Source organism: Misgurnus anguillicaudatus, chromosome 18 (assembly GCF_027580225.2).
Source record: "Misgurnus anguillicaudatus chromosome 18, ASM2758022v2, whole genome shotgun sequence".
Lineage (NCBI taxonomy): Eukaryota > Metazoa > Chordata > Actinopteri > Cypriniformes > Cobitidae > Misgurnus > Misgurnus anguillicaudatus.
In genome coordinates this window covers 13,659,822-13,682,306 of record NC_073354.2, presented here as the reverse complement: position 1 = coordinate 13,682,306, position 22,485 = coordinate 13,659,822, and the positions used below count along the sequence as shown (strand labels likewise).

Genomic DNA, 22,485 nt, shown 5'->3' with positions numbered 1-22,485 from the left:
CATTATGATTTTATATAGAAAACAATAAACAGCTGGGTTTTCAAAGGCAGTGTCACAAAAATGTTTTAAATACGCCCATAAAATTAATTAGATTATAGCTCGCTAGTATCCAAACAGAGAGTGAGAGGAATGTGAGACAAACAAAGTGAAATTCCTCGAGGGTCCCTTCCCTGTGGTTTTGTTATGTGCACAATCTGAAGAATGCGTATGGGCTTCTGCCAAACCACTACAACTCCCCTGCAGTGATTTAGCCACTAACACCGTTTGATTTATGACCTGTATTTGGCAACTAGTAGCAGGTAACTCAAATAGGCGTGCAATAATAAATTGCTCATACAGAAAGGAATCTTACAGAAAATAATTGGTTAAACGTGCAAGTCCAGGTCTTAAAGCTCCTGCTATTTGTCTTTTTGCAGAGTCGAGAGGATTTGTGGACAGCATGACGCACGCATCCATGTCGTCAGATGGAGAGCTCTTTCACTCTGATGTCACAGGAAGTCCCGCCTCCTGTCAGAGGATGTTCGGATCCATGCACTCTATGTCTACCCCGAGCCCGTTGGTCAATACAGACAGGTACAGATGTCAATCAAAGTTAAGAACCAATCAGGACCTCCAATTTTATGGTGTCTAGAAGGGATACAGACAAAATCTCGCCGGTTGGGCGCTCTTAGCCTCAAACCTAACCCTAAACCTAACATTTCAAGGATTTAGGACGTAGCTGTATCATGTTTATCCAAAACTGCTGTTTTTCATTGTAATGCTATGCCCAAACTTAAAGGATTAGTCAATTTTCTTAAAAAAAAAATCCAGATAATTTACTCACCACCATGTCATCCAAAATGTTGATGTCTTTTTTTGTTCAGTCGAGAAGAAATTATGTTTTTTGAGGAAAACATTCCAGGATTTTTCTCATTTTAATGGACTTTAAAGGACCCCAACCTGTAACAGTTTTAATGCAGTTTAAAATTGCAGTTTCAAAGGACTCTAAATGATCCCAAACGAGGCATAAGGGTCTTATCTAGCGAAACGATTGTCATTTTTGGCAAAAAATATGCACTTTTAATTTCTCTTCTTCCTCCGGCTGTGTGATGAGCCAGCACTACCTCACGTAATTGCGCAATGACGTGGAAAGGTAACCTGTTACATATATGAAACGCACAATTGCGGACCATTTTTAATAATAAACTGCCACAAAGACATTAATTAGTATCATTCCACATACAACAACGTCTTAAGGGTCCTCTTTCTCCACACTTGTAAACACTGAGGCGTAGTTTCGATATGTCATCCGTGACCTCTTGACGTGATGACATATTACGTGAGGTGGGGCTGGGGCGTCACAGAACCGGAGATAGATGAGAAGTTGTGGTTTAAAAATTCATATTTTTTATTTGTCTGGCCAAAAATGACAATCGTTTCGCTACATAAGAACCTTATGCCTCATTTGGGATCGTTCAGAGTCCTTTGAACCTGTTCTGAAACTGCAATTTTAAACTGCATTAAAACTGTTAAGTATTGGGGTCCATTAAAGTCCATTAACTCTTTCGCCGCTAGCGTTTTTTTTAAAAAGTTGCCAGTCAGCGCCAGCGTTTTTCAGGATTTTCACAAAAGTTTAATGCCTTCCAGAAAATTTTCTTCTTTAAATATATAAACATACAATATACCAAATGAAAGAACAGACCGTCTGCTTTCTAACAAAAAAAAGTTTAATTGATTGGGAAATTTTAAGATCTCCTTTGAAACTTAAATAGAGACACATTTGAGGTTGCTAAGATCTGACAGACAGGAGACATGAGCAAAATTCCCTATTTGCTCTCCATTTCATCTCATGTCTGAGAAACAATTGAAATACTTAAGTGATCGCATTTGTGTTTTTTCTTCGCTCTGGAATGATAATGCTATTGTTTCGAGAACAACAGGCTACATGTGTGGTCTAATGTAAACTATATTTAACAGCGTACAAACACACCGTGGGGCGTGTTTGTCTATGCACAGGATATACAAGTCAACTTTTGCTGTTTCCTCCTATCCGTATAGCCCCACAACAGCTCATTCCTGGTTAGAAGGTGGCTCCAGCACCCCCCTGAGCCACTACACCCCACAGCCCTCCCCACCACTCAACCTCTCCGCCCCAAACTCTCACAGCTCCCCACGGGGGGCACCTCGCAGTCTGTCCTCCTCAATGGACATCGGAGGACTGGAGAGCAGCCTGTTGGAGGCAGTCGAGGGTCTTGAGGCCTTGGGTCTGGATGTGTCCCAGCCTCCACTTCTACCCCTGAAGAGAAGAGGCACAGAGGGGTCAGAGACCATATTGAGTTTCCCGCTCAGCAGGAGTGGTCTCAGTGCATCGTTTGCCAGTCATAACACTTCACCTACGAGATCCACACCGAGTCCAGGTTAGAACCGTATCTGTGCAGAAGGCCAAATTTGTTATATTTGTAGACTTGTGTATAATGTGATTTTACTGACTTGCAGATTTCATGGCCACTAAACCTGAAAATGTGAAGTTTGTTCAGGATACGACAAAGTTCTGGTACAAACCAGACATTTCCAGAGAGCAAGGTAGGGATAATTAAGATATTTATTGAATTGAAATTTTTTATTGTCATTGTATAGCTCTATATGCTGTCCGCTTTGGCAATTAGCATAAATATAACCCATTTTACTTATTCTTTAGCTATTGCCATTCTCAAGGATAGAGAACCGGGTTCGTTCATCATCAGAGACAGTCACTCGTTCAGAGGAGCATACGGATTGGCCATGAAGGTGGCCACGCCCCCACCCTCGGTTCTGCAGCAAAGCAAAAAAGGTAAGGGAATGCTTAAGCTGACTTATTAGTTATGACATCATTCCTGCACTGGATATAAGTGCACAGGAAAACTTGAATGAACTGTGGTGTGATATTCAGGGAGTTTAAGACCCTGATGAGCCGTACTTACAAACACTATTGTGTGATGAAGAGCTAATGTGAACACAGCTGGAGCGTTCATATCCAAAGCCCCTCTGTCAACAGTGTTTCTCTCAATGAGAGGAAGGAAGGCACACACACACACACACACACACACACACACACACACACACACACACACACACACACACACACACACACACACACACACACACACACACACACACACACACACACACACACACACACACACACACACTTGGATTTTGTTTTCCCTTCATAATATAAACCTTAATTTAAAAAACTGCATGTTGTGTTTATGCTTAAATTTGTTTTATGATCTGAAACATTAAAGGGACAATCCACTTTTTTTAAAAAATATGCTAATTTTCCAGCTCCCCTAGAGTTAAACATTTTGATTCTTACCATTTGAAATCCATTCAGCTGATGTCCGGATCTGGCACTAGCATTTTTAGCATAGCTTAGCATAATCCATTGAATCTGATTAGACCATCAGCATCATGCTAAAAATAACCAAAGAGTTTTGATATTTTTCCTATTTAAAACTTGACTCTTCTGTAGTTACATCGTGTACTAAGACTGACAGAAAATTAAAAGTTGTGATTTTCTAGGCAGATACGGCTAGGAACTATACTCTCATTCTGGCGTAATAATCAAGGACTTTGCTATGTAACACGGCTGCAGCAGGCGTGGTGGTGTTGCGCACTGACCGAAAATAGTCCCATGCTGTTGAAAGTAACCAAGGGGACTATTTTCGGTCAGTGCGTAATATCACTACGCCTGCTGCAGCGGCGGTCTTAGTGCACGATTTAACTACAGAGGAGTCAAGTTTTGGGTGGGAGGAATGTCAAAACTCTTTGTTTTTTTTTGGCGCAATGCTGATGGTCTGGTCAGATTCGGTGGGTTGTGCTAAGCTATGCTGGGGGTGCTGGCGCCAGACCCGGAGATCAGCTGAATCGATTTCAAAACGGTAAGAATCAAATGTTTACCTCTATATTTTCAAAACAATGTCCATTTAAAGTGTGACAAACATGCAAAAAAGAAAAAAAATCAGGAAGGGGCCAACAGTTTTTTCACCACTGTAGATGCAGGTAAACTATAAGCTATTGCTCATTGTTAGTTCATGTTTGCTAATGCATTTAGTAATGTTACAACCTTGTAACAAATACAACCGTATTGTAAAGTGTTACAAAAATATATTAGTATGAAATATAAGGTCTTGCACCTCCAGTATCCTTCTGAAGAATGCCAGAGTTGAAAATAAGCGGCTGATGTTTATTTTTAACAAGCTCCCTTATTGGTAACAGTCTGACAGGTGTTTGTGCTGCACATTTCCAGGCAGTTGTTTTGTGATCCTGTCAAAGTGTAAGAATTACAAAGTACAAAGAGGCTGTCATTGAATGATGGGACAGTTAAAACTATATTGGACTCTTCACCAGTAAGAGCAGCACAGGACTGTGTCTCATTTTACATGCAACACGTGGAGAAGTCTTTAATGCACTGCAGCAAAAAGGTCATGTTTATATCTTAGGTTTAGAGAGTATTTTGAAAAGGATCATAAAACACTAAAGTGTTCTGGTGCAGAACACTTGCACTAACATTTGAAGTGGACCTCAAGAAAAAAATCATAACGTAAATAATGCAAATGCCATCTATTCTCAGTTGTTTTATTTAAGGAACAACAGTGTCTCGTGTTTCTCCAAACATTCCTTGGGAGAAATATAGAGCAGGGACAATTGTTGGCATACAGCAAGTGATATAAAATTAATGTGGATAGCATATAATTTGATCTTAATAGAATTAAATGAGAAGTACTTCTTACTAAAAATACTGATATTGAGACATTTTTGAGATCTGATCTGACACTATAGACGTGAGAACAGGAGAGAAAAAGGTGAGAGAGGGTCTCAGTTTGCATTTCATTTATGTTTATTGCTGCCTGTTAAGAAGAGAGACCAACAGTAAGAGTTGTCAAATTTTGGTGGTCACATCTCTGTGTTCATTTTCCACATACTGTGCTCTTGTTGCATTCATGATTGAAGGTCATTTTAAATGTCATGATGTCATTTCCTGTCTCTGTACACAGCGGGAGATCTGTCCAATGAACTCGTGCGACACTTCCTGATTGAATGCACACAGAAAGGTGTGCGGTTAAAAGGTTGCCCCAATGAACCATACTTTGGTAAGTATCTGCTTGTATGGTAATGAGAATGTGTTAGAGCCACACGATTTTAGATGATCTTGAGCCCCCTCTAGTGGATATTATTTTGTAAAGGTGATCCTTAAAAATTAAAGTTCCAGGATAGGTTCTTAAAAGTGATGCATTAAATCAGTTTATCCCAATCCTGGTCCTCGAGTAGGCTACCCCCTTCCAGAAAGTTTTAGATTTAAAACACCTGATTCAACTAATCAGTCTCCTTCCAGAATGGATAACATGTCTCCCTAACAAGCTGTTGAGTAAAATCAGGTGTGTTAGATAGGGAGACATCTATGGCCCTGTCCCAAATGGCACACTCCGGACTTGTGGTCCTCCTCAGAGTCCACACTTTGATGACATCACGTAGTCCAGACTTTAGGGACCCTTGATGCGAGTCTACGTGGGTGCACCGGAGTTGTATTTTGGGACAGACTCGAGCATCACACCGGAAATAGGTAGAGAAGTTGCCCGTCAGTGTGAACTCCTCCCTTCCGTCACCTGATTGGTCTGATTGCCCTTTCGCAAGGACTTCTGGGTTGGCAAAGTGCGCGAAGCCTGCTGCAGTGCGGGGTTCGCTGAAGACCGCATTAAGGGGGCAAAGGAGGCACTGATGAGCAAACTTCAAAGCGTAAAAATGACAGATGGGACACCCTACGGACTCGTAGACTAAGCGAGAACGCGCAATTTAAGGCCACAAGACCGAAAGTTCACATGAAGTGCGCCATTTGGGACAGGGCCTATAACTTTCCGGAAGGGGGTACTCAAGGATCAGGATTGAGAAACACTGCCTTAGATTCAGAAGAACCATTTTTGGTTCCACTAAGGACCTTTCAATCAAATGTACTTGAAATAACCATTTTTTTCTCCCTTTCTAATAGTTTGAAGAAAAATGTCCAATATTCTTCAAATAAATAAACCATTTAGGCAACAGAAAGCAATTTTAGACTTTATTGGTTTTAAATAAAATTTAAGTTGAATTAAATAATCCTCTTGGTTTAAAAATCTGAAGGAGCAGATGCCATTTTGATAAATGTAGTGTATGCAAAATGCAATAAAATGTATTTTAAAATGATTGATAAATGTGGTTGTGTGTCCTCTATGTACAGGAAGTCTCACAGCTTTGGTGTGTCAGCATTCCATCACACCCTTGGCATTACCCTGCAAACTCATCATCCCCAACAAAGGTACTCATATCTGTGTACGTCTGTGCGTGTTTTTGCTGTTGTCTGTCTAAATGCTAACCAAATACTTTTTTTCTAGACCCACTTGAAGAACTAAATGAATCTCAAACACAAACATCAACAAACTCCGCAGCTGAGCTACTGAAACAGGGAGCAGGTAAATAAGTACACCGTGCTTGGTATTTATGTGTGAGTTTACACTTGGTGTTCAGTAGAAACTAATCTATGTGTTATTGTTTGTATTGTGTGGTGTCTAGCGTGTAACGTGTGGTTCCTGGGCAGTGTGGAGCTGGAGTCTTTAACAGGAGTTCAGGGTGTACAGAAAGCCACCACTGTGATCTTCAGTATGGATCCTCCCTCCACTTCCACTGTCGTTCACTTTAAAGTGTCTGCACAGGGAATTACGCTCACAGACAACCAGAGGAAGTGAGTCAAAATCTCTCTCTCTCATTCTCTCTCTCCTGCTCTCTATACACATCCACAGCTTCATACCTGATAAACAAAACATCACAGGCAGAAGTTAGCTGAAGTTCAGTACAAAGCATAAAATCTTTTTTTAAGACCAAAAAATGAACTATACCATGTTAAGATAGACCTGCTATGAGCGGTTGGTTGTTTATCCTTCTGTAAAAGTCACAACTTTGTGTGAATTTAATAATATAATTTAAAAAGTGTGTAGCTGCCGAATTAAAAGAACATTAATACAAAGTCTTGTGAAATGTCCCTGTTAAAAGAGCTGTATTTAGCATTGACCTCTAGTGGCTGAACTTGGTAACGCAGTCTAAATTAAAAATATCTGCCCCCCCCTTTTGGGTTGCCAGACCCAGGAGCATAACTGACAATGGGCAGCATACAGGGACGGACTGGGGCTAAAAAAACAGCCCTGGACTTTCTCCCAAATAGGCCCATCATCCGGCCATTCGCCCCTACCCGTGCACAACAGACACTAGGATGTCCTGATACTATGCCACAATACTGTCAGACTATCAGACGAGGTTATTTAATATTTTGTCAATGTCATATTACACTTTGATTTATATTAAGACTGTGAAATAATGAAAATGGTGAGACCCTATTCATTTTGTCTGTAAAGGTATCAAAAACAATCACCAGGTCTTTGCCAATTCCACAATACTAAACCCAAATATGAAAGACAGAAAAAAACTGCACTCCGATGGAAGACAGGAATTTTTGGTTAAACTAATATTTGGTCAATTATTTAGCCCCCTTTCTTGTACATTAGCACGTTTAGAGAGTGGTAGCAATGCATGCCTGATATTTTCACGTTTAATTCAATACCTTAGTCTTCATTCTAGCAAAAAAACGAGCTCACTACAACTTCTCATTTACAATAAAGTCAATGAAAGAAATCAATTATATTATATTATAATGTCATGTGTCCTGCTACTACAGGACCTCTTGCTGATGTGAAGTTAACTCTGTCTGTCCCTCATCATGACCAGGCTGTGGTCGTTTTTTTACATGTAGCATCAAATAAGTGATCGTATAAGTGCCCCTGCTGTTGGCTGTTCATATTGCGTTATTAGACTTTTTTTCCGACTTTTCCAGAACACACAGATTGCCAATCCGTCCCTGGCAGCATACCTTGATCTGCTAAATTTTACGCTTGCAATGTATTTGTTGTTTGCAAATTACAAACCCACTCGTGTGGATATACCTCACGTGAGCTCCCATTGCGGTCTCATTGCGGTCGAAATACATTATTGGGTAAAGTGGGCGGGATTACACAGACCAAAACAAAAACAGACATTCCGACCAACAAGTACCATTTCAAAAAGAGAATAACTGGCTATAGCACTGTTTTTTAGAAAAACAGATATGTGAACTTAACATCTTTCTTAAATATATACAAAAATAGCTCATTTAAATATTTGGGGAAATATTTAACATTAAAGGATTCAAAAGTCCATTTTCTTAAAAGAAAAATCCAGATAATTTACTCACCACCATGTCATCCAAAATGTTGATTTCCTTCTTTGTTCAGTCGAGAAGAAATTATGTTTTTTGAGGAAAACATTGCAGGATTTTTCTAATTTTAATGGACTTTAATAGAGCCCAACATTTAATACTTAACTCAACACTTAACAGTTTTTTTCAACGGAGTTTCAAAGGACTATAAACAATCCCAAACGAGGCATAAGGGTCTTATCTAGCGAAACGATTGTCATTTTTGACAATAAAAAAAACAAATATACACTTTTAAAGCACAACTTCTCGTCTAGATCCGGTCGTGATGCGCTAGCGTGACCCGACGCAATACGTCATGACGTCAAGAGGCCACAGAGGACGAACGCGAAACTCCGCCCCAGTGTTTACAAGTGTCGAGAAAGAGGACCGTTCCTACGTTGTTGTATGTCAACTGATACTAATTAATGTCTTTGTGACAGTTTATTGTTTAAAATGGTCCGCAAATGTGCGTTTTATATATGTAACACCTGTCCTCCCTACGTCACTACGCATTTACGTTAGGTCGCGCTGGACCGGACCTAGACGAAAAGTTGTGGTATGTAAAAGTACATATTTTTTATTTTTCTTGTCAAAAATGACAATCATTTCGCTAGATAAGACCCTTATGCCTCGTTTGGGATTGTTTATAGACCTTTGAAACTCCGTTGAAAAAAACTGTTAAGTGTTGGTGTCTATTAAAGTCCATTAAAATTAGAAAAATCCTGCAATGTTTTCCTCAAAAAACATAATTTCTTCTCGACTGAACAAAGAAAGACATCAACATTTTGGATGACATGGTGGTGAGTGGATTGTCTGGATTTTTCTTTTAAGAAAATGGACTAATCCTTTAAGATTAAAAAACATCGCTACAAGTTTTATATTAGACAATTATTTCAGATTTAAATACATACTCCGCCTAATGAGATATACTGAATATACTTTTGTTAAGATAATGACAGGTTTCACTTACAAACATATTAAGTCACATACACTAACACACAAGCTAACCATTGTTTTATTCCTGCTATCAACAAACATCATACATTCTTTCATTAGATTAGACAGCTACACATACACTGCAGAATCTACGTAACTGGAAATGTGCCATAAATTTATTTTTTTAGTGTAGATCTGTAATTTTTGCATATTGTTTGTGTACAGATTGTTCTTTAGGAGACACTACGCCGTCAATACAGTGATATTCTGCGCCTTGGATCCCCAGGACAGGAAGTATGTAATATACTCACAGATTATCCACAGTACACTGAAAATATGGTAAAAAGACTTGTGTGTCCAAGTATTTAGCAACTATGCATTGTGAAGGGTGGTTTGTTGGATTTCCTTGGAAATATAGTGCATAATTTTTGCATCCTTTTTTTATGCAATTGCTTAAAATTTCAAGTAAAACTTACTTAAAGAAGTGGATGCAAAAATGGTGCACTATATTTTTGGGGGAATCCAGCGAATTGTTTTTTACAATGTATAGTTGTTGGATGTTTGGACACACAAGTCTTTTTTACCATATTAGATGTTAAACTATTAGTAGTTAAATTATAATATAACAAAATTTACATTTATGCATTGTGGCAAACAGTTTTTCCGTAGTGACTTACAATGCATTGGAGTTTACATTTGAGGAGCTCGCATTTGAGGAGCTCAGATGCAAAAGCCGCTAAACGCCACATCCATAAAAAAATGAGATGAAGATATTAACCGGATGCTCTTGGCCTGAGTATTTTGTGAACGTATACTAAGTGCCATGTTTTTTTGGCAAAATCCATTAAGTGCCTGAAATAAATGCTCATTTACAAGAAAGCACTTTTGCAGGGTTTTGCATCTGAGCTCTTCATTTGTTTTCTAGATTTGATCCCTGGTCCCTTAGTCAAATTGTAATTGTTGTATGTGATTCATGGGATTTTGTAAGATGTTCTGACATTTCTACTGCTCTGTTTCAAGGTGGACACGAGATGGCTGCACATCTGCAAAGTGAGTCTAACTCCATCGTCTACTCATTCTTCACCAATCACTTTTGTTTATCTCAGTATTATCTCAGCAATAGCATTAATTATGTGCCAGATTAAACATGTATTTATTGTTGTGCTCGTGTGTTTGTGTGTAACAGGATCTTCGGCTTCATCGCACGTAAAAGCCTAAGCAGTACACAGAACATATGTCACCTGTTTGCCGAACACGACCCTGAGCAGCCGGCCAGTGCCATCGTCAACTTTGTCTCCAAGGTGATGATAGGCTCTCAGAAGACCAAATGAAAGCAAACCTAGATTCCTACTGCACAGCAACACAGATGAGAGATCGTTGATCAGACATTTAAACACTCTGTTTTTTGGAGATGGCTGAAAAAGCTGCTGTGACATTTAAGGGGGCCCAGGACAACTGTTTTATTGGCGGGTTACTGGCTATACCTTTGGGGACTTCATCAGACTTTTCATTATGGCAGATGCCAGGACAACATTTTTGTATGGTCCCAAATCCACGTCCGTTGCACCACATGTCAAATCCAGTAGGGGGAGCCAGATTCCTTTTCCAGATTTCCAGATTTTTTCACGATCACTCTTGAACTGAACCTGCTCGAAATCAAAGTTAAGGGAATGAAAAATTCAACTAACAGTGATTTTATTTTAGTACTGTTTGCAGTATTTCAGAGGTCCATTTTTGTTTTATTGAACAGGTTGATCTATTAAAATGATGGAGATGTAATTTCTCTCGATATAAGTCGACCAAAGAACTCATCATCTTCATACCAATTTACTTTAATATCTTCAATTTTATATATATGTGTGTAAATGATCATATATTACTTTTTTATTCGTTCAAAATATTCAGTACATTTTCGTTAATCTGTGTACTTTTTTGTTTATAAGGGACATCCAAACAGTTTTATCCAATTATTGGCTGCCATATAAACTGACCTTGTTTATATATTTGGAAATATTTATCATTGAAATCCATATGTGTATACTCATCTTTTACTCGTATATGTTTTACTATACAGTTGATATGGATAACATTTGTTTAAGGTCTTGTTATGTGAATAGTGCAAATTCATGCCTATAAATTCTGCGTGTATAATATGGTTTTTGTATGATGAAAAGTCTGCGTTAAATGTTTCACATGGAAATCATCTGAAGCGGATATAGCCATATAGTCTATAGTTATATATTTATATTTGCTTCGTATTATTTTAAATGTTCAGGATGTTTTGTGGAGACACTTGGTTAGTATACTGCCTAACTGTATTGCTATGTAAATGAATGTTTTGTTGACTGTAACATACATGGAAAGAATCCAATAAAGAAATAGTATGGTACTAAACGAGAGAGACAAGTAGATTACTCAGGACACCTCTTTCAGTAACACCTGTCAATAATACATCCATCCAGCATCATGTGGTGGACTGCCGGTGGCAGCTTACCTTGTTCTCTGGTAAAAGAGAGAAAGAAAGAGAGAGAGAGAGCAGTGGAGTATAATGGTTTGCTTATTCAGAGGTTTGGACGGAAAGAGGCTCACTTGTTCAAATGTGATTACTGATTAAACAAAACTGTGCCTTTTATTTGGGTTTGGGGCAAGATAGGAGGGGGGATTACAAGAAAGAATGAGACAAAAAGAAACTGAAGAATTTTGTGAGTCAGCAGCAGGTTGGATTCCTCAAGGGGTCAAGGTTTGGCTGGTTAGCATGACCCAGTTAACCCCTGCTGGTAGATGTCATAACTACACCATCTGGATTGAAGAAACGTTGTGCATTGATGGCTGATGAAAAGTAGCCATGTATTTTGCAGGTATATTTACATTTGCCGTATATTTTTATCCAAAACAATTCAAGCTATACATTTCTTTTATCAGCATTTTATCAGTTTATTGCTGCTTTTTATATCATAGCTCAGCTTGGGAGACTGTCTTGACTAGGGTTGCCAACTTTCTCGCTCTGAAATACGGGACAAAAAATGGCCTGCTGCAGCAGTGCGGATATGATTTTGTGTATACAGTGTATTTAACCCTTTTGTTGGATGACATCAAAGTACCGCGAGAGCATTTCGATAGCAGTCTCCTCTGTATGATTTCTCGAATCACTTTTGTGAGATTTTAATGTTATCTGCCTCTCGGTTTTTGTGGCACCACATGCAGTCGAACAAGCCTGTTGTATCAGTCACTGGTTAGATCAGCTTAGCAGTCCAAAAACAGGATGTGGGACGTCCCGTCCGGGACAAATAAAATACTGGAAAGTCGGCAATCCTAGCCATATGACGTAAAAATACGACAAGATGAGACTTGTTCGACTTCATGTGGCGCTGCAAGAACCGACAGGCGGATGACATCAAAATACTTCACTCTTGCGGTACTGTGATGTCATCCGCCTGTCGGTTTTTGCAGCACCACATGACATCACTGCGTCCCAATCTGCATACTATCCATCCTAAATAGTATTTGAAATTAGAATGAGTATGTCCCATAGAGCATTTAAACGAGTGAATGGTCTATTGTTTTAAGTGAAAATTGGAAGTGTAAATTCATACGCTTTATTCAGTCCGCTGCCATGTTGATTCCAAACCGAGGCTGTAGGGATATAAATAGATGTCCAGAGGGTGCGCGTTAAACCTATTGTTTTGTATCAGGATGCTGATCATTCAGCAATCAAAACACATAAAATACATCGTTTTACAAATTTACACAGGATAAAGAACCTCAAAAAAGGTAGATTGTTCAAATTAAAAGGAACATAATTTCAGATGAAAATTGTGCTTTGTTTACATATTATCTGTTTTGGATATCAGCCTGTTGGCTAATTGTTAATTTCTCATGTTTAAAGCATGTTCACTATTCTTTAAAGAGCACGGTATATTTTCCGCATACCATACATTATTGTTGTTTGTCTATGCCCTGACTCCCCGAAACATGTTGATTTTGTACAAAGCTCATCACTCTGAAAAGTGAAGTGTACTCTGATTGGCCTGATTGACACCGGAAATGTGACGCTCTTTACCATATTAACATCATCTTTTCTACCTTATCAATACAAGCTGAATCTGATCCAGAAATGCAGATGAACAAGCTGATCGATCAGCTTTGCCAGCGCGGCTGCAGAACATAACAGATTGGTAAGGTAAGGATACTAAAACATAAAACCATGTCTGCATTTGTGATTGTATAAACGACAAACAAGAATTGCTCTACACTGCTCAAAACTTTTAGTCAGTAGTAAATTCTTAAAATATGAAAACATAAACTACTTACAGGCTGTGAGTCAGAAGCAGGTGAAATTAAGCCTGACGTTGTCATACTCAATTCTAGTCAGAATTTGAGTCTGATACCGCTCCATTGAGCTAAAATTATGAGGCGTGTCTCAACCGAAAAATGGCTCTCCACTCAATTGGATAGACCTATGACCAATCAGAGCAACGGAGTGTGTAACATGTTGAAATGTCGTCTTTTGCAGCCTGACCGAACTGCTAGTAATTTCGCTACAATGATACTAACATCATTGTGATTATACTAAGTCTGAGTTAGCGAACGTACATCAACACCTACTATGTTTACAACATTTCATTTATATCACAACATTAAGTATTTACTAAGTCATACAGTAAGGCTATCTCTTACCATTTGTACGTTAGGTGAACTTTATCCACGACGATAGCTACCTATTACGTTGGCTTGAAAAATATCGGAGCCTAGCATGTCCCTCCACTTATTCAGCAGTCACGATTCCGGGCTTCCGAAAAGAAGCTGGCAATGACCGCTAATTATATCCATCTCGTCGTGCGCTGAGTTGCATCGCCGTGACACTCATTTCAGTTGCTTCTTTAACTTTGTCCTCCATAAGTGCGATCAACTTTTGCCGAATCCCGTAGGAATGACATGTTTCTCTGTTCCTCTTTTTAAATCAATGCTCTGTCGATATCTTTTAGAACAGACTCAATGTCAGAATCCACACATCTGAATTCTAGCGGCAGCCATTTCATTGTAAACAGATTCAACGCACGCGCTCTTTGGTGACGTGGTTGATATGTTACTGTTGATCATCTGTCCATCATCGTATAAAGCCCGCTCTCACAATTTGATTCGTCGGCCAGTTTTGGGACTCGCATAGTAGCTCCTCAACGGAAAAACGCCAGACCGATCTTCCCGTTTTTCGAAATGTGGTGGGCGGGGCTAAGATCGGCTGGCACCCAGGCTAGGTGAAATTATGATATTAGTCCCTTTCACACATACAGTCTTCACTGGTAATTTACTGGTAAATTGCAGTTAACAGGGCATGTGTGAGGTAAATCAATCCTGCCAATTTACCAGAAAGAGAGGTTGTAAGATTACAAGTAATTTACTGGTAAGCGCTATGTGTGAACACAAAATATAGATTATCGGCATTAAGAACGTACAACAGCAGACCGCGCTGACAGCTTCGGGCCAATCATAACGTTTTAATACAGAAGACGCGTTTACCCCTGCACTGTTTACGTACGTTTCCACACACACGCACGCTGCTTGAAAGTCGAGCCCACCTGAAGTATACGTCCACATTTCTACACCAAAGTTGTTTAAAACAGCTTACCTTTTACTTGCCGAACTGCCGACGTCCTTACCCTGCTGAAAAAAACAGCATCAAACCAGCATGGACCATCATGGGAAATATGCTGGTCTATACTGGTTTAGCTGGTGGTCACCAGCATACCAGCACCAAAACACAACATATGTTGGTATGACCAGCATGGGATGCTGGTGCTAATGCTGGTTTAGCTGGTGCTAATGCTGCTTTGGTGCTGGTTTAGCTGGTGCAAATGCTGGTGCTGATGCTGGTTTAGCTGGTGTTCACTTGCAAACCAGCATCAAAACACAACATGTCGTTAATATGTCGGCAGGCTGAATAAGGAACTCAACAGTATGTACTTTTACAACTCAAAAATGGTACATACTATTAGGGCATAGTATAAGTAGGCCAACTGGGTTGCAGTATACATTTTTAAATAACTCTCGTGGTACTTTAATGTCATACGCATCAAGTCAAACACATCCCTTTGTCTTTGATTAATCACATATCATTTATGTCTCAAACTGCCTTTAAAAGTTTATAAAGGGTCCTGCACAATCCAGGCAGGCAACTGCCATCAAGATGAATGACAATCTAAATGGATCGCTTTCTCCAGGTATTACTGGCATTCTCGGTATTCCTTCAGCGGAGCGCCCCCTTCTGGCAAAACCCTCCGGTAGGCCTTAATATAGACCGTACGCGTGTGTGTGTTTTCTCACTTTTCTGTTTCTCTAACCTTTTACTTTGGGCTTCAGTCTGATTGAGAGGAATGCCAGTCATGCAACTCCACACACACACACTTCATCTCAACGCCCTGCAGGTCTCCACATGTTTGGATAAACACACATTGGAAAAGACTCACAGTCGGGGAAGTTTGATTAAAGTCGTGAGTGTATAACACATATTTCTTCTTAAACAAAGACTCGTGTGTGTGTGTGTCAGGCATTCTTCTTTATGATTACAATGAACGTCTGTGTTTTTGCGTACGTTTCATTTCGCATGTTTTAGCTTGCTGCTTGCTTTCGGCAACCTTCTGCCATTAGGGATGTTGTGAGCTGTGCCGTAAGCGTGGTCCTGAGGGGTTATTTTCTATATGTTATAAAGACTTTGACCTTGAGTTTAATTGTTTCTGGGTTGGGGTGAATAAGGGTCATTGAAAATTTGTATTTGAATGAAATGTGATAGACAGGGTACCATGGTGTACGTGGAAGACGTGCAATACGGAGTACTTTTGTTGATCAAGCAAACCGTGCATATATTTTGTCACATATAATAATAGAGTCCATCACATTCCACATGAAACAATACTATAGTAAACTATAGTATTTACAAGATTCGACTGTAGAAAAAGTTATATATACTAAAGTGTTTTTTAGCATAGTAAATATTTTAGTATACTACAGTGTATCAATTCCCTATAATAAATACTACAGAATACTATACACTATCAGAAAATGGTCAAAATATGTACCCCAGCTGTACCTAATGGTACATTAGCTATCAATACGTACTATACCTTTGAGATACTAATATGCACGCTTTACGAGAAAAGGGTACCGTGCCAGTGACAGCTGGGATACATATTTTGACCACCATTTTTTCTTAAAGTGCAGTATACATTAGTAATTATACCACAGTATACTACAATAGTTACTACAGTTAACTATAGCAAATACTAAACATTTTTGTATATTTTTGAGATTGAGAGATGCAAATAAGAAACCTAATGAAAATCAAACCTTTTTAGACATCAGATTGATGCATTAAAGGTGCAGTGTGTAAATTTTAGCGCCATCTAGTGGTGAGGTTGCGAATTGCAACCAACGGCTTAATCCACTGCTCACCCCTTGATTTTGAAACACAGAAAAGCTACGGTAGCCGCCACCAGACAAACATGTCATCATCGGAGACAACTTAATACAAAAAATTGTCCGTTAAGGGCTTCTGTAGAAAAATGTTGGCACAAAATGGCGACTTCCAAGTAAGGGGACCCCCGGTGTATGTAGATAAAAACTTCTCATTCTAAGGTAATAAAAACATAACGGTTCATTATGAAAGATCTTTATACACCCCTGATAATATAGTTTTGTATATTATTTAGCATTTCTGTCAAGAGATCCTTGTAAAAAATACACAGTGCACCTTTAATGTTACTAAAATGTATTTTAAATGTTAAGAAAAAACGTATACAGCAACTGCATCACAGTTAGATGCGTGTACATGGAGATACAGATAAAAGCCAAGACCTTGTTGTATTCCTCTTTTCTTTATGTGTGTGTGTTTAAGTGAAACAGATCTGGTGTGTGTGTGTGTGTATGGGGGGGATTTAAAGGGATGACCTCACCAGGAAAGAAAACTTTCCCACAGTCTGTACACAAAGCCCGCTGTCAAAAGGTGAACTAAAAGAGAAAGAGCAGAAATTTAACACACTGCGTAAAAAGGCCTAATCTCAAGTATACAACCTTTCTTGAAAAGCGACTCAGCCCAAATATTTAGCAGTGAACAAAATGGTGTCTCTCGGTCACACTGATGCGGTGTTTTATAAAAGATGCATGCTTGAGAAGATGCTGAGGTGTCATTGTGTCCTACATTGTCGCATCGTCAGTTTATCACACAAACAGACATTTTCTTAACAACTGTCAGCATGTAACACACGAAACGTCTTTCTTAAACGCTCCTGCCAAGTTTGATTTCATGCTGGAACGCGGCCCTGTGCTTTTGGTTTCAAAATAAATGGTGATGCTGCAGATTGCTTCATTATCTTAGCATGCGATATCCATGGAGAGGTGTTAATTGCACACAAATGCATTAGATGTGCTTCTGCTGTGGAACAGTGCACCAGTGATGCTTCAATCTCGAGTGTTTTTGTTTGGCTCGCAGATTGCAGCGGTTTCCAAACGAATCGTCTTTCCTGGAAATCGCGTTTTATGCTTTCGTACCACTTGGCTGTGTCATGCAATATGACAGACCCGCATGCTTGACCGCAGTTTGCCGAAACAACATTAAACTCTGTGAATGTTACCATATGTAATATGAAAATCTTCTGTTGTGCTGGATGAAGGACTCCAAACATAGTAAAAAAGTGACATGGGTAGATGTTTACTCCGAAAACCACTTTGGTCAAAAATCCTGTTCCTCATAACTGCCCATTAAACATCAACTATTTTCTGATCGCATCCTGATGTTGCACAGTAGTTTTGGGTTAAGTTTGGACAGCCTGTCATTGAGAAAGAGATCTAGATTTTACATTTGACATATTTATAGTTCTGATTTAGCCGGTTAACCAACAAAGTCTTATTGGTTGAGCTAGTTATGCAGCCTAGAGGCAAACAAGCACACTCTTAAAAAATAAAACGAGGGTATTGGGGGCACTGCATACATGCATTGGGGACTTTTTTAATATGTAAAATAAATCTTTGGTGTCCTTAGAGTATTTATGTGAAGTTTAGGGCTGCACGATTAATCGCATGCGATTGTCATGTGCATCACGGCAGTAAAAACGGTAGTAAATGGCCATCAGCTGCTTTCAGATGGAGCGGAATTTACTACACAGAGCCGTAGTTCACTGATAAGCGGGGAATATTGCAGTTATAATCGCGGATGAATCGCCTGTGATTATTAATGCGATATTTCCTTGCTTGTCAGTAAACTACGGCTCTGTGTAGTAAATGTCGCTCCATCTGAAAGCAGCTGATGGCCATTTACTACTAATCAAGGAATTGGCTTTACTGACGAGATGCCTGTGACAATCCTGTGTGATTTATTGTGCAGCCCTAGTGAAGTTTTATACCCCACAAATAAATGGTTACAGCAAAATTGCCACTTTGTAGGTGTGCGCAAAAATGTGCCATTTTTGGGTGTATGCTTTAAAATGCAAATGAGCCGATGAAATGCAAACACTGATCACCATAATGATGATTTGTTAAAATTGATACTTAATTGTGCTGTCAATTATTTTCTCTCTCTCGGCACTTAATGCCAGTGCCGTAGTTGGATAGTGCAGATTAAAGGGCGGTATTATTATAATAAGATCCCCTTCTGACATCACAAGGGGAGCCAAATTTCAATTACCTTTTTTCACATGCTTGTGAAAAGTAATCCAGTTTTCATTAAGAGAAATTACCTTGTTACAAGTTTAAAGATAAATGTGACCCTGAAAAACCAAACCAGTTGTAGGGGTTTATTAGTAGCAATAGTCAAAATCCATTGTATGGGTCAAAATTATCGACTTTTATGTCGAAAGTCATAAGGATATCATGTCAAGATCATGTTTCCTAAACATATTTTGTACATTTATTACCGTAAATATATAAACAACTTTTTTTTACATTTTTGTGAGTGGATACAGTGCTACTTCATTTGGGCCACTTTAAAAGGACATTTCTTAATATATATAATTTTTGCACCCTCAGATTCCAGATTTTTGAAAAAAGTTGCATTTCGAGTTGCATAGGTCAAATACCTTAAAAAATTAACCTTATGATTACTTTTGTGGTCCAGGGTCACAAATGATAAAGAATGATTCCCCATTTTGTATTTATTGCATTGCATGTTGTATTTTCAGGGATGATTAATAAGCAGACACGCTTTTTATGACTGGATGAAACTTTTGATATGTAAAAGTTGCTCTCCTATTGATTGTGTCCTATCAGCGTGGCTTTCATGAATAATAGTAAAGACTGGTCTATGGCCTCCAGACATAATTTGCCTCCTAGTGGTAACACTTTTAACCTTTTCACTTGATCACAGGTGAGCCTACCATGACCCTTTACATTTTCTAAACAGCTTTGAACTGATGTATTTAATAAAAACATATTTTTGCTTGTGGAGCAACTTTAAAAAATGCATACAGTTGTAGAGTCACATTTCCAAAGAAGAATATCGGATTATTAACCAAAAACGTACCTTTGTGCTCCGAGAGCACTTTAGAGATAAAATGCATACAGCCGATGCACTTCACGCGAAAAAACTGCTGCTTCTCAATGTTACGGCATCTAAGGGGTTGTGACCCTCGTGTTGACCCGGGTCACTGGGTGTCAAGAAAGCTTTGGGGTCACAGCTTAGACAAGAATAGTGCACTCAAGCACGCGCCTACATTTCAGAACGTTCCCTTTGTGACTCTCAAGACAATGAACCCGGCAATTTCTTCTCATTCCGAAACGAATCTTTTGCACTGTTTCTCGTTCATTCTCACGTTCCCTTTCCACCAATGCCTACGTGCTGTAAAGCACACGCTCAAGCACTTTGCGATCTTTTCCCTCTGTGTATTGTCTGTGTATTGAAACACACTGGGAGTTAATGAACCTGTGTGTGGGCAGGGTAATCACATTCACTTCTTAGCAAAAAAAAGTACAAATTTGTTTTCATTACATCAGCATTACTGTAAATCACTTAATGAGGGAGTTTGTGTATTTGCGTGTTTGGGTGACAGGGCAAATTATAGGACACTATCTATTTTTGCTTTCAGTTGTTTTTAGATTTGGGCTCTGTAACATGTGGGAGGATATCATTCTTGTATTGTACATGCCAGTATAGAAATATTCAAAGAGAAAGGGTCAAACGTATGTGGTCTGAGTTATTTTTACTAAATGAGGGAAACATGCTTGCGTTATGGATGTGATAAAAAAAATGTGTTTTTGGGAGACAACATACTAAATAAAAAATTCTGTGTAATAAAATGCCCAAACCAGAAGCCATAATTGCCAACAAATGGAGAGGGAATGGCTCTTCAAAGAAAAAAAAAATATTTATTTTATTTTTAATTTTAGTATGTGGATTTATGAGGAGGAAACAACTTTATGGATGTGACATTTCTGAAAAATGCAGCATTTTTGTCAAATTAACATTTATTTTTATGTTGCTTTAACAAATTAAGTTTCCATTTTATAAACCATTTCAACTTTTTTATAAATTATGTCAACTTATCACAGGTCAAACCTAAAATAGTAGGTTGAACTGACTTTCAAAACCAAGGTTTTTTTAACTTTAGCTGCATTATTTAAACCTTAATATCACTATTGTTACAAAAACTGGGTAAAACCATGGTTGAGATTGGCATTGTTTTGCCCTGCTTCTATGTAGGCAGCTCACTACTTATAAACAGTGCTTATATCTGTATGATACAATTATGAAAGCTGAAGTTATGTAAACTCTCACACTTTAAAAAAATCTTTGCCTCCTTAATTTTTTTGTTGAATCAACTCAGATTTACAAGTCATGTCAACTTACTATTATTTATCATTAAGAGATGAGTTGCTACAACTTATAAAATATAATTAAAAAGAGACTTAATTTTATAAGTTATAACAACTCATCTCTAGTCAAGATAAATAATATAGTAAGTTGAAATGACAAAAAATTCACCAAATATTTTTTTACAGTGCAGAAATTAAGGTACAAAAGTTGTCACTGCGACGGTACCGTTTAAAGAGCCAGTAAGATGACAATTTTAAGCGTCCTATCACTGTTTATAAGTCCCGGACAACAGGTTTAAATGCATGCAAGGTCAAAAAACACTCAAAATATAAATGTAAAATTACCCCATTTCTCAGAGATCCCCAAACGATTAGTGTGAAGCCGTTCAACGACTCACTCTGCCTAAACCCCACCTTTCAGTAGCCTACTCTGCTCTGATTGGTCAACTGACAGAGTGTCTTTGCACAGACCACAGATCAGTGACACAGACCAACAATAGTGCAACATGTATTGACCTACTGAGAAGATATTATCGACATCAATACACAACATTCATCATTATTTCAAGCAATAAAAACGACGATAGAAACTAACATTTTACACTCATTTAAGCATTTATGTAAGCTAACCGGGTCATTGCAAAACCGTAAGTGAGCATGCGTTAGCTGCTTGCTAACGTGACTCTCTGACAGTATATTCAGAGTTTAAACAACAACATCATTTATCATTAATCCAAGCAATAAAAACAACGATAGAAACATTTTACACTCATTTAAGCAAGTATGTAGCTATAATCATACATACAGGTTGTAGGAGACACATGTTGTTCCACGTAAAGTGGGTACTGAACCTCTTTCATTGCCAAACGTCTAAATCCCTCCGTTAAAAATTTAAATAAAGCCCTGTTTTCAGATTGTTTATGATGAAATAAAACATTTTGCCGCCAGAAACGGAAATGGAGTTGTTTGTATTCTTGCAATTGGCAAAGGTGGACTATCGCCACCAACTGGGCTGGAGTGTCTATTATTCAAGCTCTCAAGGGAAGAATGTACGGGTGTGAGGCGTTTGGAAAAATAGGTCCACAAGTTTACAACGAATGCTTAAAACAACTGTTGGAAAGCATATTTTGCAGCGATTTTTGTGTGAGCATATCAGTGAACACCCCTGAACACTCTGTGAGTTTCATGTCTTTGTAAACTAAAGTTTAATGCATTTTAGGAAGTATTGTTCCAGTACACCTACGCAGCCATTGTAGAGGTTGTGGGTGATACAAAAGAAACCGAAAATTCTCGGGCCAGCATCATTTGTCCAAATTTCAGTCAAAACCGTTCTATTTCATCATAAACAATCTGAAAACAGGGCTTTAAGTGTAAATTACTGAACTTGTCCTTTACCACTGATTCTTCACAGCCAAACGTTTAGTATTTCCTTTCTTGAAAAAGTAATTTTAACAACAGATTCTTCATATATCTTCATC

At 38.6% G+C, this 22,485-nt stretch overlaps 1 protein-coding gene across 2 annotated transcripts in view; it reads left to right on the top strand.

Annotated features, from left to right (window-relative positions):
• Positions 1-11,605, top strand: part of tns3.2 (tensin 3, tandem duplicate 2) — a 66,070-nt gene extending 54,465 nt beyond the window's left edge. For both annotated transcript variants that reach the window (XM_055185834.2, XM_055185833.2), the window contains 11 exons: positions 417-573; positions 2,038-2,396; positions 2,476-2,562; positions 2,678-2,809; positions 5,016-5,111; positions 6,233-6,310; positions 6,387-6,464; positions 6,565-6,733; positions 9,437-9,505; positions 10,232-10,261; positions 10,398-11,605. In XM_055185834.2, coding sequence (XP_055041809.2) covers positions 417-573; positions 2,038-2,396; positions 2,476-2,562; positions 2,678-2,809; positions 5,016-5,111; positions 6,233-6,310; positions 6,387-6,464; positions 6,565-6,733; positions 9,437-9,505; positions 10,232-10,261; positions 10,398-10,542 — 1,400 coding nt within the window. In that variant the 3' untranslated portion in view covers positions 10,543-11,605. The remainder of the gene's footprint in view (positions 1-416; positions 574-2,037; positions 2,397-2,475; positions 2,563-2,677; positions 2,810-5,015; positions 5,112-6,232; positions 6,311-6,386; positions 6,465-6,564; positions 6,734-9,436; positions 9,506-10,231; positions 10,262-10,397) is intronic.
• Positions 11,606-22,485: the final 10,880 nt, after the last annotated feature.